This window comes from Gossypium hirsutum, chromosome D09 (genome assembly GCF_007990345.1).
Source record: "Gossypium hirsutum isolate 1008001.06 chromosome D09, Gossypium_hirsutum_v2.1, whole genome shotgun sequence".
In the NCBI taxonomy this organism is placed as follows: domain Eukaryota; kingdom Viridiplantae; phylum Streptophyta; class Magnoliopsida; order Malvales; family Malvaceae; genus Gossypium; species Gossypium hirsutum.
In genome coordinates this window covers 36,944,896-36,959,414 of record NC_053445.1, presented here as the reverse complement: position 1 = coordinate 36,959,414, position 14,519 = coordinate 36,944,896, and the positions used below count along the sequence as shown (strand labels likewise).

The window sequence follows — 14,519 nt, the reverse complement described above, 5'->3', positions numbered from 1 at the left end:
TTAAATTTGGAAACCATATTTAATAGTGAAATTTTAGGAAAGTTTGAATGGAAAGGAGGTAAGAATAAGGGCACCACCTCTATTGGGTAATTTCAATGTTAAATTAAAAATATCCAAGATCAGAAGGAGACCAAAAAAAGATTATAGACTTCAAGAGGGCAATAAACCCACATAAAAATGCTTCTCGAATTAGTAATAAACCCACCCTACGTATCCACACAAATCAGGAGCAAATCTCAACTCCAATCCCTATTTCTGAAAATTTATTTTCAGACCAATATTCAAAACTTTATCACATTTTCTCCATCTCCTCCCCTGCTTCCATAAAAAGAACTGAAAATGGGAAAGAAAGACCCCACTTTCCTCACACTCAATACCTCTACCTCTAGGATCACCTTTCTGAACTGCTTTCTCAAACATGAGATGGAAGACCAATAATGGGTCACCATATATAGAAAAATCCCGCCACGGAAGCCATGTACCAAGATCCACCAATGCCACCTTCTCTATAACCCCATCAACTCTAAAATTTTTCCTAGAAAATCCTACCAAATTCGGTCGTATGCCTTTCTCGAAGAATGGTTCTAAATCCTACAACCTTCTTTTCTATCTATGCAACTTTGACTGAGCTATTTGGATTTGAATATAAGATCAACTTTGTGAAAATTATAGTCGAAAAAACTAACGGGTTTATTGTTCATTCACACTTTTCCTCTGCTAGAAAATGGTAGATTTTTTTAGATTAGTTGATAAATAAATTAAAAATCATGAAAACACTTGATAAACATTAAAGTTTTAGAGAAATACAATTGCCATCTTTATTTTACATATATAGCACAAGAATATATATATTTATTTATTTAGCCTTTCAGCCTCCACGACCACCACCGTTGCTGCCACTGCCTCTAGCCCTTGAAGGAGGATCATGGCCACGATTCGCTGTTGGTTCTTCGTAATCCTCCACGCTTGCCATTAGAGACCTTCCTTCTATTGCCAATACAATCTCGTCCCCTACATTATTAACAAAACCATGCAACAATTATTAGTGTTTAATTAAAGAGGAGTATTTGGTAGTATACTTATTTTTTTATTCTATAAACAGCCTTAAAAATTTGATATGTTTCTTTTTTTAAAAATATTTTATTATACCATTACAAGACATGAAAAAGGATGGTATCACTTTCTAATTATTTAATGATATTTCAGTAATTTTTTCTATGTCATTGATATATAATTTTGATAATTTTTGTAAGCTAAACCCTGAACCTTGAACCCCGAACACCAAATCCCAAACCCCAAACCATGAACCCCAAACTTAAAACCTTGAACTTTAACCCTAAACCAAAATGTCAAGTTTAAGATTTAGAGTTCAAGCTTTAAGATTTGAGTTCATGGTTTAAGTTAAAAAATTACCAAATTTATGTATTAGTATGAAAACAAATTACTGAAATGTTGTTAAATAATTAGAAATAGATACAAGATAACGTGCACCCCTATTTCATATAATACTTTCTCATGTATATAATTAGGGCATCTATAGTACAAACACTCTTATTTTTTTAGATTTTTAATCTTCCCTATACCCACATGAGAGCTTATATGTCTAAACTCCACAATCTTCAATAATCTATCAATAACATCAAAATACAATCAGTTGGCCTAATAATAGAGTTACATTAAATATAAAACCTGACATATTTGTTCATTATTTTCAAAGCATATTAAAAAAACCATCCTTAAACCAGTCTTTAACAAATACATCCAAAGAAAAACTTTTATAAATTAATACAACTACGGGTCAACCAAGCCAAAATGATCATGAAAAGTATAAAATCGTATTGAAAACCCAAATTCAGCTTTAAAAAAATGTGTCGGCAATTAGTTTGTCTTTAATTATCAAACATGAAGTGTTAATATCACAAATTGGCCCAATATTTTAAACTCTAAATCATTAAAATAAATGAAAACCTGCATATATATTGGCTAACAACCAGGTTGTCCCTATCCAAAAATTATAAATATATTTATTTGTATAGATAGAAGCAAAGTATGCAGAAAACAACTGGATTGTTGCACGCACTACAACGATTTTGACCTCTTTTTTCTTTCTTTTTTGTTTTTTTGTAAAGTCGAATATCCCAAACAGCCCATTTTTGTAAAATACATGTTCACATAGGTTTTTATTCACTAATGATGAATATAGATGAACACATTATCAGTATGAATCTTCTTCTCACATCTTTTGAATCTTTAAGGAAAAAGGATTATGAAGCATTGAACCTGAGAAAGATGTGAAATGAATATTTAAATATAAGTCTTTTTCCATGTTTATTTTATTTTTATTGAATGAAAAATAGGATAAAAATGGTTTTCATGCATGCAAAAGATATATGTGTATGTAGTTTTGGTATGTTTTGTGATGCTATATATCTATATGTGTGTGTATAGAAATGAAGAAGAGAAACATACCTGAAAGAGAAATGGTGTTACGAGATGAGGAAATGATGATCAAGTTAAACAAAATGAAGATGCAGAGCTTAACCCCAATACCCATTTGCATTTTTCTTGGATGAAACTGAACTATATGGTTAGCGGGAGCCCCATTTATAGACAACAAAAGATTTTATGTTTGTATGACACGTGGCAAATGGTGTTTGGAAGGTTGAGAGTTGACTTTTCTTATTATCCTGGATGTGATGTCAACTCATGATTATATAGAGCTGTTATGGGATTGGATCTTAGCCCTTCGTTGACATGAATGTGGTTATGGCAACTCATGATTATATAGAGTTGTTATGGCAAACGGCTTACGGATAGAAGTACATCATCATCCAACCAAACACACCAGACGCTCACTTGAGCCAATCCATCCATCACACCAATGCTCATAAGAGCTAAACCGACCATCACACCAATGCTCATAAGAGCTAATCCAACCAGCACACCAAATAGAGAGTATAACACGAGAGTTCGCAACAAATATTGAACCTCAGTTTACTCGGATAATATACAAATATATCCCTCCAATACCATCTCCACTCCGAACCACCATAACGCACCAAATCCAAAATGTACTCTATCTCGCGTTCAAATCAAGCCGAGCATCAAGTTTAATATTAAACCTCAAATTACCATTCATCATCAACAATCTAGACTAATTATATAAATCGTAACATGTTAGACTAATCATTAGTTTATTTTGATATTAAATTCTAAACCCTACGAACTTACCTGGACTAAATTGTAGAAGTTGCAGAACTGCAGGAATTATTTTACAATTTTTCTTTTTCCCCGAGTATCTATGGCCCCGAGTATCTATGAGATTTTGATTTAAAATGTAAAATTATTTATTTAGCAGAATATATTTCATTTACAATCCATTTTACAATTAATACTCTTTTATTTTCTAAAATTTCACAATTATCCTAAACTTTTACAATTTTTTCAATTTAGTCCTTTAACCTTAAATTCATCAAATTAACCATTTTTTTCTGAAATAAATATTTATCCAAATATACTAGGCCCTCAAAAGCCCCTAATAAATATCAAATTCAATATCAAATCCTAATATTTTGATATTTTCACAATTTAATTCTAAAATCAAAATTTAACAAAAATCACTTTACAAAATCATCAAATAACATAATCAAAGTTCCAAAAACATGGTATTCATAAAAAAAATTCAATATTCATCAATGAAAACTTCCAAAATTTTCAACAGAATCAAAAACGAAGGTACATGCTAGCTGGACCTAGTTGCAACGATATCAAAAACATAAAAATTACAAGAAAATGAGTAAATTTACATACCATGCAAAGCAAAGAAGCAACTGAAACTTCCTAGTTAAAAAATGGTGGTTTCAGCCAAGAGTTGAAGAAGAATGAAAAGAAATGATTTAATGTTTCAATTTGTTTTAATTAATTTTAACTTATTTACTATTTTGTCATTAAACATGCCATTTTTCTATCTTTTCTCCTTTCTAATTTTCGTCCAAAATATAACTAGGGTTTAATTATCCCTTAATTATTAATTAACCCATTTAATCGCCTAAATGTATTAATTAACAAGTTTTGTACCTTTTTCTTTAATTAACTATTTAAATGTTAATATTTTTAAACCAAATTTTAATACGACTATATCGAATCTATAAATATTCTAAAAATAATATTTACGAGTCGATACAACGGAAATTTATGGTCCCGAAACCACTGTTCTGTCACCACAAAAAATCGGGCTGTTACATTTTCGATGGGACGATGATGTTTATGAAAGGACATATTTTGTCATTCATGTTGGCTATGATGGGATAAAGTAGTTGAGCCCACGTGGTATTTGGTAACCAACGACTTCATGTTCCCAATGAAGATTAGGCCATTTGTTTCCCAGGTAGTCATACCAAAAGGGTGAGCTCGTAGGTGACTTCCCGACCTACTAGTGGCAGGCTTATTATTTAGGCGTCTTCTTGGCTTGCCACATATCTTAAATTGGATGGGGGTATAACAATATCCTCCTTCTAAGTCAAGAGAAGGGTTATAAAGTGGCTTTCTTCGAGATGCTTTGATTTGATAACTTCCATTTTTCTAGGTTGTTTCGAATGGTGGCTTTATTCTATAGTGAAATATTATATCCAAACGTTTGAGATTCTGCCATAAACGTAATCTAAGGAATGCGTTTCTAAGGAGCCATGATTGTGACACCCCATATTTGACTTGATTGTCGAGTTTGAGTTACGGGATGCCACATTCGTTGCCAAAACAACTATGATTAGTTACAATTCAATTGAAAATGTTTATAAATAGATGAATATATTACCTAAGGTTCATGGGAGCCATAACATGTTTATAAGATTTAAATTAATATGGATGTAAATGATTGTGTGAAAGAACCTATTGTCCCTATATGTGAAATTAGACGAAGCAATGTCTAACAATACTTTGAAATCTGTGAATTCCGAATATACCTCTGTATGAATGTTATTGATTTTGCTTGATATAAGTTAATTATGATCATAATGTGCCTTAGTAGACTAGGTGAAATGCTTAGGGTACAACTGGCATACCAATAGAGATTAGATATGCATTTGATCTAGGAGATGACATGTTAGAGCTTCTTTGTAGCTTTTGAGCTTAGCACTTATGTGCTTTCTGGTTTTGTTTGGATGGATGCATTCATGTATAATATGGTTGTGTTGGAAGGATGTGATATGATGCTTTCGAGCTTAGCACTTATGTGTTCTTTGATTGTGTTTGGGTGGATGCACTTATGTGCAATATGGTTCTGTTTGGAGGGTCGTGATATGATACCTTTGGGCTTAGTAATTATGTGCTTTCTGATTGTTTTTGGATGGGTCTCAAGCATCTGAGTTACATTTTGCTAGAGTTTACCGAAGGCTCTAAACTAATAATTTGACAAGGAATTGAATAAATGGACATACTAATAATGAATATGTTTTGATATCATGTTTCGAACATTGTGGCATAATTGAATGGTGTTATAAGTAATTAAGATGAAAGGTCGAGGGCCTATCTGTGAAGGAAAATTTTTGAACTAATTCATAAGGGCCACAAGACAAAAATATGAGGTCAAAATTTCTGTTTATGTAACTCCTAAATGATTATAAGAATGATTTTGTGAACTGGTTGTAAGATGGAAGGATGACCTTATAAACTTTATGAACTATGTTATAATATACTCAATGGTTTGTTTCTACTTGAGTAAGAGTTAAATTAATCCTTCTCTATGGATATTGCACTTGGATAACATAAATTCCTAATCAGTCAACAATGTAATGATGTCATGCCTCGCAATGTCACACTTTACAAACTATGCCTTGATCACGCCGCAAATTCCTAGCAACATCATGACATTTTTACGTCGATGTCGCAATTTTAGTAAATGATGTCACGACGTCATGTCTCGCAATATCGTGACTTTACTCTCCTTTTTTTTTCTCAGAAATTTAATAAATTAAGTCACGACGTTAACTTCCTTGATGTCACAACATTCTTCTATGAACTTAAACTCCACGACAACAATTAATAAGGTCGAGACTTCATCTACCATAATGTCGCGACATTGTGCTACATTACACGATTTTATAGCTTACGCTCAAACTTGGAATGAATTTATTTATGACTAAGCTAGTGAATTCTAATAAAAGATGGACTTTATATTTGACTAAACATTATGTGAACACTCAATAGGAGTTATACATTTGAATTGAACATGTGATCACCTAATGAATCAACAATTTGTTAGTTGAATCCCCCTTTAATTCGGTAATAAGGGTTTAATCCGTTAATAACACTAAAATGTGGCTTAATTGAATTCTGAATCATTACTCCTAGAGGCTCAACACTAATAAGTAATAGGATAAGTATGTTTATCCTTGTGTACCTATTGAGCTCACGCGTAAATTGTTTAAACGCATAGGTTGTGGACTTGTTGAGAAGGTTATGGTTCTAGCATGGGAGCATCGCATCACTATTCAATATTTTGAAATTGTCATGTTTCTATGTTGATTGTAATTATTGTATTTTGGCATGTATCTAGAGACTTAAACTATTAAAAGGAATTTGTCAGTATTTGGATTTAGTGAAATTGAGTGACTTTTGAAATTATTCGAATATTTCAAAACTCTAAAAAAGAGAAATTTGAAAGAATATTAAAGTTAGTAATAAGCTTACATGTCCTCCAAATTGAGTTGTGATCCAATGAGGCCTTGGCGATACTCCAAAAATGTCGAGGCAGGTTCTAGTATAGTTTTCTGACAAAAAAGGGAATGCTTGGGGCATATATTATATCGTTTTCACCATCTCCAATTGGCTACAAGTCCACATGATTTGCAGAAAATGTTTGGAATTATTAAGGTAAATATAGATCTCGTTTTAGAGGAATCAAACTTCATGAAAGCAAAGCCTGATAATGGTAAGAGTCAGCTTAGCCTTAAGCTTCGACTTCAGCTTCAATCTGACGTGCATAAAATATTATCAATCCGTGTGTGTTTAAAAACAAAGCTACAATATTTAACGTTAAAGCTGGCAATTAGACTGACGAAATAATTTGATTAGAAGAATAATTTAGTTTGATAATTCAATTAAGACATTTTTAAGTTTAAAGATCAATTTAATTTTGATCTATAGTTTGAGGACTTTGGTATAATTAACCCCCGGAAAAACAGTAAGTTGTCAATCAATTTACATGCAAGAATAGGAGATATTGCTGAGATTCATTCGGCCACTTGGTTGCTCTGCAACATAGTCGATTTCGAACCAGGATTGTCTTGTAGTGCGATAACAATTTTCACTTGCTTCATGCACAATTAACACAAGAAAAATGTAGCGCATATAGACGTAGATAATGCAAGTAATAAAGCACTTAAAAACTTTGCAAAACCTAAAACGAGGACAGGCACAAGCACGAGATATGCAAAACCTAAAACGACGACTTTGAGAAAATTTTGCTAGCAAAAGCTCACCCACAAACCACACATGCAAATACATAGGATAAACTACGTATCAATAAGTGTAAATCAGCAATAGAACTCCGTAAACAATGCAACCAGATATTTCCATACCAGATTCTGTGTAAATAAATTAGGCCCCTAGTACAATCAACTATAGTTCTTAAAATAACATAATTCTAAAGAGCTTAAGTCTCTCTGTGATACCAACATATTCTAAAATCCGGCATTCCCTGCAACATAAGCACAGCAAGACCTAATCACAATAGGTAAACATCAATCATCTTTTCTTAAAACCATATTTTTTACGTTCATAGAATAAGTCTGTTTTAGCACTCCCGAGATTAACAATTTTTGGACAACCATCGCGATCTTTCTCTTGCTGAGTACACTCCTTACAGTAATATGCATCAGATATCCCCACCCCTCCACAGATAACACACCTACCTTGAAACGACCCATAGTTGCATTCATCGCAAACTCGCACAAGCGTGCAAGGGCGGACATAAGAGTCACAGATTACACACTTGCCATCACACTTCTCACATAACCGTCCTATTGCAATCCCCGGCTGTTTCCGGCACATGATCAAATCAGGATGGTGCTTAGCCATGACTGCCCAAACTTGTTCCTAGTTGTTCCAAGGTCTGAAACAGAAAAGCAAAAGAATCAAAACAATACAAGAAGTGTAATATAAAGATAAATTCAAAAACCCAACATCAGAAAACAAAAAACAGAAATTACTAAGACCCTGATTCCCTTCTTTTGTTACGATTAATACTCATACTAATGCAAGTCCCTTTTATTCCCTAGATACTGCTATGGAAGGATAGTTAATTAGCCATAACACAACCCTAATTATAAGATAAACACTCAAGTTCTCCTCAATATTCAGAGGTTACAAAAGAGTATTATAAAGAAAAATCCAAAAACCAACATCACAAATCAAAGACAGGACTTAATAAGATTCTGATTCCCATGTTCATTTAATTCTCTTTTGCTTCCTAGATATTGCTACAACCCTAATTATAAGATAATTGCACCATATAAAAAGCAAAATAACTTACAGAATTTAATTTGCAGACCAACCAATAAAAAAAACTAAAAAAAGAACAAAAGGAAAATAAAAGAAAGTAAACAGAAAGCTTGGAGCAGGTATATGAGTTAGCAAAGAAAAGGAGGAGGGTGACCTGAAAGTCGGCTTTGGTGATGTTCCGGAGAGTCTCGAAGCAGAGAGAAAGATGAGGATCCGTGTGGATTTGAAAACGAATAAATGAAATTGGAAAAATCATAGGGCTCGTTCTTTGGATTTTAATTTGGGCTATTGTTTCAGATTTTTGGGCTTTTTTTATCTTGCCATTTTGGGCCTATAATAATTTTGAATTCGCTACCAATCTTATTAAAATTTAATAGCAATAAATATCTACATAAAAAAATTCTGCTAAAAGTATTATGGTCATTTCAGTTCTTTTCTTAAACTATTACAACATCAATCTATTTAACCAAATACAAGAATATTGTTACAGTTCTATTCCATTCCATTCAACCAAACACTTGAATTATTGATTACAGTTTTATTCCATTACAGCGAACCAAACATGATGTGAAGTTCAATATCCTTCCTTCAAAAATAAATAGAATGAAGCAAGTTTGAGTCATAATTGTACTAAATAAATACATATAAGTGTTCATGGGTCGTGGTTCGATTTTAAAGAACTTTTCAAGCTCGAACATGGTTTTGTCTATCTAAATAATCTGTTTTATTGTTTAATTATTATTTTTATTTAAATTTAATTATAAAAGTATATAAATTTAAATTTAATTTAATTTATTTTTTTAAATTTTTTGAATAATAAACAGACTAGATCAAGTCGATCCAAAGTCAAGCCTGGCCCAAAACTGGACCTAACCAACCCCATCAACCATGAAACACCTTCGAGCTCTAAGCCTACTATTGCCATTTCCTCAATGAATTAAAGAAAAAAAAAGGAGGAAATATATAAACTAGACAGAAATGTTTAGGTAAAAAGAAAAAAAAAAGGGATAAACTAACTTTTAGTTTTTGAATTTGAAAACTTTTCCTAATTTAGCCCCCAAAATTTTTTGGTCCATATTAATCTCAAAACCTGATTAAATTTTTTTTAATTTGGTCCCCAAATTTAAATTCCATAAGAATACGACAATGTGATACTTTGAGATTGAGTTATATCATTACTTGATTTAAATTTTTTTTAGCTTTTTTTAGATTTTATATAGTTTTTAAAAAAATATATAGGTAATAACATGGCCCAATCTTAGTGATAGTGTCATTATTACTTTAATTCATAGACCAAATTGGTAAACGTTGCCAAATTCCAAAACTAAAGTAGACAAAAAAAATCATGAATCAAGTTAAAAAATTGCCAACTTCATAAATTAAATACTGTTTTATTCCAAAAAAAAAAAGTAGGACCATAATTTATGTACGAATTAAATTACTATTAGGGGTCTAAATTAGGTAATTATTCTCAATTAGAGCCTGAATTTTAAAGCAGTGTTGTGAGAAATCCTAAGACGATACCGGAGCAGAGCAGGCAGTAGCCGGCAAATCAGCTGACTGAGGGAGGTTCTTTTAGGCATTCACTAAAGTTGCAGTGACTGACAAATAAAAACAAGTCATCAGCTGAGCTAGGGTGACGATATCTCGACACGTTTCACAACATATCAAATGGGTCCCTACCTAAATATAAATTCAATTTCACTTTAGGACAAAACCTAATCCCCTCGCTCTATATATACCGTCTGTACTGAACCCAGAAATACAGGAGAAAAAATATAAGGTATATGATTAGAAACATGCTTCAAATGAGCAACGTGGGATCTTACCCTCCTGTGTTTCGCCAGCTGAACGGTGGGGGTGTTCATCCTCCGCAGCAGATGATGGCTCAATTGAAGAAGAACAACTACTCCATGGAAGACACCAGTACCACCACCCAAGAAGATTCAGTTCCAATCCCTATGGTGGATCTTGAGTGCCTTAGCCTGCATAAGCTTGGGGATGCTTGTAAAAGTTGGGGTATTTTTCGTTTGGTTAACCATGGGATCCCTTCAACCCTTTTGACCAAACTTCAGTACCATGCCAAGATGTTGTTTGGTTTATCCTTTGAGTCCAAGCAAGCCTTAATCACTAACCCTATGTCTTATTTCTGGGGCACCCCTGCCTTAACCCCATCTGGGACTGCCCTAAACCCTGCTGCCTCGACTTCAACCATGAACTGGCTCGAAGGGTTTAATGTTCCACTCACTCAACTCCCACACTTCCATTCTGAACATCCTATGCTTCATTGTTTCAGGTATTGTTTCTTTGTTGATTGCCTTTGGTTGGCGTTTTTCTTTTTGGATTTTGTATTGCTTTTGGGTGGGCAGTAATCACAACGAAGTGACCAACTGATTGAACTGTTCCAGATTTTTTTTTGCAAAAAATGAAGATTGCAAGGTCAGCATCAATAACTTTTTTAAGACCCCGTCCCCAAAAACAAAATATGCAAATAGTTTCAATGGACCAATCATCATATTTTCTTTACTTTTAATTTTCCATACATAGTTATATACCACATTCCTCACCATCACCATATATATGATTCAACTGAAAATTGGAAGAATTTAATTTTCAATGAAAACTATCAGTTTTTGATTTCTCATTCTTGTAAGTCGTAACGAAGATTAATCAAGAACTTCCAGGTTGTGGGACCAATTATGCCAGTAGGATTAACAATCATGGATTGATAATAGTACGGTAAATAGTATATTTCCTGTATGGTTTATTGATAGGATGATGAATGTATAGTTCCAATGATGATTAATTTATTTCATCAATGTCGAGCTAAGATAGTGAATCCTCAGTAGCAAATACTAACCCGAACCTTGCACTATGACCCCAAGTTTAAGGTTTAGGATTCGGATTTAAGGTTTAGGATTCAAGTTTGGAGTTTAAGTTTGGAGGATCAAAGTTTAAGATTCAATGTTTAGAGTTTAGGGGTTAAAGTCAAGGTTCAAGATTCAATGTTTAAGGTTTGGAGTTTAAGGTTCAATATTCAGGATTCAATGTTCAAGGTTTGGAGTTTAAGGTTCAATATTCAGGGTTCAAAGTAAAAAAATTACCAAATTAATGTGGTAATGACATGGAAAAAATTATTAAAATGTTATTAAATAATTAAAAAGGGACCATAGATAATGTGGTGGGAAATATCCATAAAATAATTTATCATATAAAAAGTATATTTATAAAAAATTACTTTTAATTAAATTATAAGTGGAGTAGTAAAAATTTTATGTGCAAATCTTATGTTGTATCCTAAACATTTAGTTAGTATTTTTTTAGGTAATTAGTTTTTAGTTGTTTTAGGTAAAAATTTTATAGGAAATTACGAAAAGACAAAAACATAATTATAATAATATTTTTTATTTTCTTAAGAAATTATTTTAAAACTATTTTCTAATTGAATTAGTTCTTAATTAACTTATAACTCCAGTTTAATAATAATATGGATGGATATATACATGATTGATCATGTCCTTTAATCTTTGGCAATTAAAAATTTCATCCACAAAATTAATAATTAAGTGTTCCATTTCATTGTTTATAAGATAATTGAACTTAAATTTTGACTTGATATAATCTTGTAATCAGATTCAATGACAATGTCGAGAATTTTAAGTAGAATGGGACTCAAGATTAAAATTAGTCAAATTATAAATTCCTTATTATTAGTAGTAGTATTATAATAACATTGATCATATAAAGAAGATGAAGAAGGGTCAAAACTCTTGTTCCTTTCTTTCCCTAATCCTATCTAATAGGTATTTGAAATTATGTCCTCCTAATTATTGTAATTGTAACGAAGTCAACTGAGTTAAGGCTTAATCGGTTTGTACATAGAAACATTAAAAGTTTGTTTATCATTGAGGTTAAAAAGTGGTTTTAGAAAATGCTTTGAAAAAAAATTGACAATATTTTTCATTGTTATAAAAAGGTGTTTCTGAAAAAAAATAAAATATTTATTTTAAAAATGATTTTGTAAAGTATAAAATATATTGGAGTTTTTAGTTTTAGATTAAATTATCATATTAAAAACATGGTTTGATTTGAAAGGCTGATTATCTGCCTTACTTTTTAGTTTGAAATCATGGTTTTTTTTTTGGTAAACTATTTTAGAGTTAAAGCATAGTTATTTTGCAAAAGAAATAGTGATGGGTGAGAATCAAAGTTGTAAATTTGGGAGTAAAATTTTGAATTCATGTTGGGTTTGCCTTAGGATCCTCTCAGGAACACAAAGCACCTTGCTGTTTTGTGTATGGAGCTTATAATTCCCCTTAAAATAAAGCATGGATAGTGAGGTAAGGCCATGAAATGCAAAAGCAGCAAGGAACAAGAATGACTTTGGAACAGCTTTTGATTTATAAGTTCCATAAGTGAAACAACACAGTCCCCCACCACCACCCACAATGTGCTTAGCCTTTCCATCAATTGCAAATTATTCTTTGCCATCACATATATAAACAAAAACATGGGTCTTCATCTTTTTCCCAAAATGAAACGAATCTGCTTTCCCAGTTCTCGAAATGACTCTCATGGTCGATTAATTTGCCCCACCCCATTTTTGCTTACTTGCTAACTAGATATTTTTTCCCTTAACTGTCTTTTCCACTAGGCTTTTGTTGGAAGAATATGGAAGGCACCTTTCAAGGATTGCCACAACCTTGTTTGAATCAATGGCGAAGAATCTCGATCTGGATCCCAAACAATCCGAGTCTAAGTTAGATGAATCCACTGCATTCATTCGGGTTTACAGGTATCCACCGCGCCGCTCCTTGGCTGGCGAGGCTTGGGGCATGACTCCACACACCGATAGCTCAGTGCTTTCCATAGTGAACCAAGATCATGTTGGGGGACTTGAAATTTTCAAGGACAATAAATGGCACTTGGTTAACCCAATTCCCAACACTCTTATAGTTCATATCGGTGACATGATGCAGGTCTATACAACCCACTTCATTCAAATTTCATTTATATATTATATGGTAATTGTTGAGGTATCCTCCCTGATTGAGATTTTGACTTTTTACTCTATTAAAAGTTGTATAGATTTATAAAGTGAAAGCGCTTAGTGCTTGAACACGCGGAACACTCAAGTAGTAGCATGCTCTTCATTAGTGACCTATATGCCATAGGTGATGAGGCAAGCTCTACTTTGTGAACTTGCCAAGAATTCTTGACTAAGTAATTAAAAAGACAAAGTCCCAATCGAAAATAATATTATAGCTTGTTGAGGATCTTAACCTCAACAGTAATGCTTTAGTTTTATTTATTTATTTATTTATCAATGTTGAAAATCTTACTTATTTGGTATTAAAATTGTGTTGAGTATAGGCTATAAGTGACGACGAATACATGAGTGTGAAACATAGAGTGAGAGTGAAGAAGCAGGAGGAGCGGCTATCAATCTGCTACTTTGTATTCCCAGCTGAAGAGAGTGTGATCCACAGCTCAAAATATAAACCTTTTACTTACGAAGATTTCCAAGAACAAGTGCAAAAAGACACCAGGACTCTAGGCTATAAAGTTGGCCTCCAAAGGTTCAAAGCTTAATGCAGATATATATATATATGGTTTCATTATCTCTTCACGGCAAGTTGGAAATAAAATTAAAGGACTGTAGATATCATGATTTGAACATTAAGTTTACCGAATGTGATAATTACATGTTAGATTCACTCCTATCATCAAGCTCTTGCCTCCTCCATTACTCTTTAGGTCACAGGCAGCAAAAAGTGTAGTGCTTATTTTTGATTTTTTTTCCCCGATAATTATGTGGCATGAAAAGGTAGAATCCTGGAGAATTGCTTATTGAAATTTCAATAATGAAAGCTACTGAGTGGACAAATATTAGAAAGGCATGCTTTGCTTTCAATTTGTCCCCCACCAGCAAGTTTGTCCAAATACCCCCAACCCATTGTAGCAAATCTTTGCGTGCTTTGGCATTTAGGTTCCACTTACCTCTACCTAGGAAGTCAGCC

General features: G+C 32.7%; 3 protein-coding genes across 4 annotated transcripts; 1 reads left to right on the top strand and 2 right to left on the bottom strand.

Moving 5' to 3' along the window:
• Positions 1-713: 713 nt before the first annotated feature.
• LOC107892912 (protein PSY3) lies at positions 714-2,586 on the bottom strand. Its single transcript, XM_016817930.2, has 2 exons — positions 2,470-2,586; positions 714-1,011 (listed from the first exon to the last, which is right to left on the bottom strand). Exons 1-2 carry the CDS (start codon positions 2,558-2,560, stop codon positions 869-871), a joined length of 234 nt encoding a protein of 77 aa, XP_016673419.1. The 5' UTR covers positions 2,561-2,586; the 3' UTR covers positions 714-868.
• Positions 2,587-7,549: 4,963 nt separating this feature from the next.
• LOC107891610 (PHD finger-like domain-containing protein 5A) lies at positions 7,550-8,782 on the bottom strand. Its single transcript, XM_016816452.2, has 2 exons — positions 8,654-8,782; positions 7,550-8,110 (listed from the first exon to the last, which is right to left on the bottom strand). The coding sequence occupies exon 2, from the start codon at positions 8,074-8,076 to the stop codon at positions 7,744-7,746; it is 333 nt and encodes a 110-aa protein (XP_016671941.1). The 5' UTR covers positions 8,077-8,110; positions 8,654-8,782; the 3' UTR covers positions 7,550-7,743.
• Positions 8,783-10,253: 1,471 nt separating this feature from the next.
• LOC107891609 (gibberellin 2-beta-dioxygenase 6) lies at positions 10,254-14,292 on the top strand. Of its 2 annotated transcripts, none has more exons than XM_016816449.2 (3): positions 10,254-10,795; positions 13,154-13,523; positions 13,873-14,292. In XM_016816449.2, the coding sequence occupies exons 1-3, from the start codon at positions 10,287-10,289 to the stop codon at positions 14,089-14,091; spliced, it is 1,098 nt and encodes a 365-aa protein (XP_016671938.1). In that variant the 5' UTR covers positions 10,254-10,286; the 3' UTR covers positions 14,092-14,292. The 2 variants fall into 2 exon arrangements, with proteins under 2 accessions (XP_016671938.1, XP_016671939.1); XM_016816450.2 differs by having other exon boundaries at positions 10,256-10,795; positions 13,154-13,478.
• The last annotated feature ends 227 nt before the right edge of the window (positions 14,293-14,519 follow it).

Coding starts and splice junctions, on each gene's coding strand:
- LOC107891610 (XM_016816452.2), bottom strand. CDS start 8,076: ATGGCTAAGCACCATCCTGATTTGATCATGTGCCGGAAACAGCCGGGG.
- LOC107891609 (XM_016816449.2), top strand. CDS start 10,287: ATGATTAGAAACATGCTTCAAATGAGCAACGTGGGATCTTACCCTCCT. Junction 10,796..13,153: donor CCTATGCTTCATTGTTTCAG/GTATTGTTTCTT, acceptor CTTTTCCACTAG/GCTTTTGTTGGAAGAATATG. Junction 13,524..13,872: donor TTTCATTTATATATTATATG/GTAATTGTTGAG, acceptor TGTTGAGTATAG/GCTATAAGTGACGACGAATA.
- LOC107892912 (XM_016817930.2), bottom strand. CDS start 2,560: ATGCAAATGGGTATTGGGGTTAAGCTCTGCATCTTCATTTTGTTTAAC. Junction 1,012..2,469: donor TAACACCATTTCTCTTTCAG/GTATGTTTCTCT, acceptor TTAATAATGTAG/GGGACGAGATTGTATTGGCA.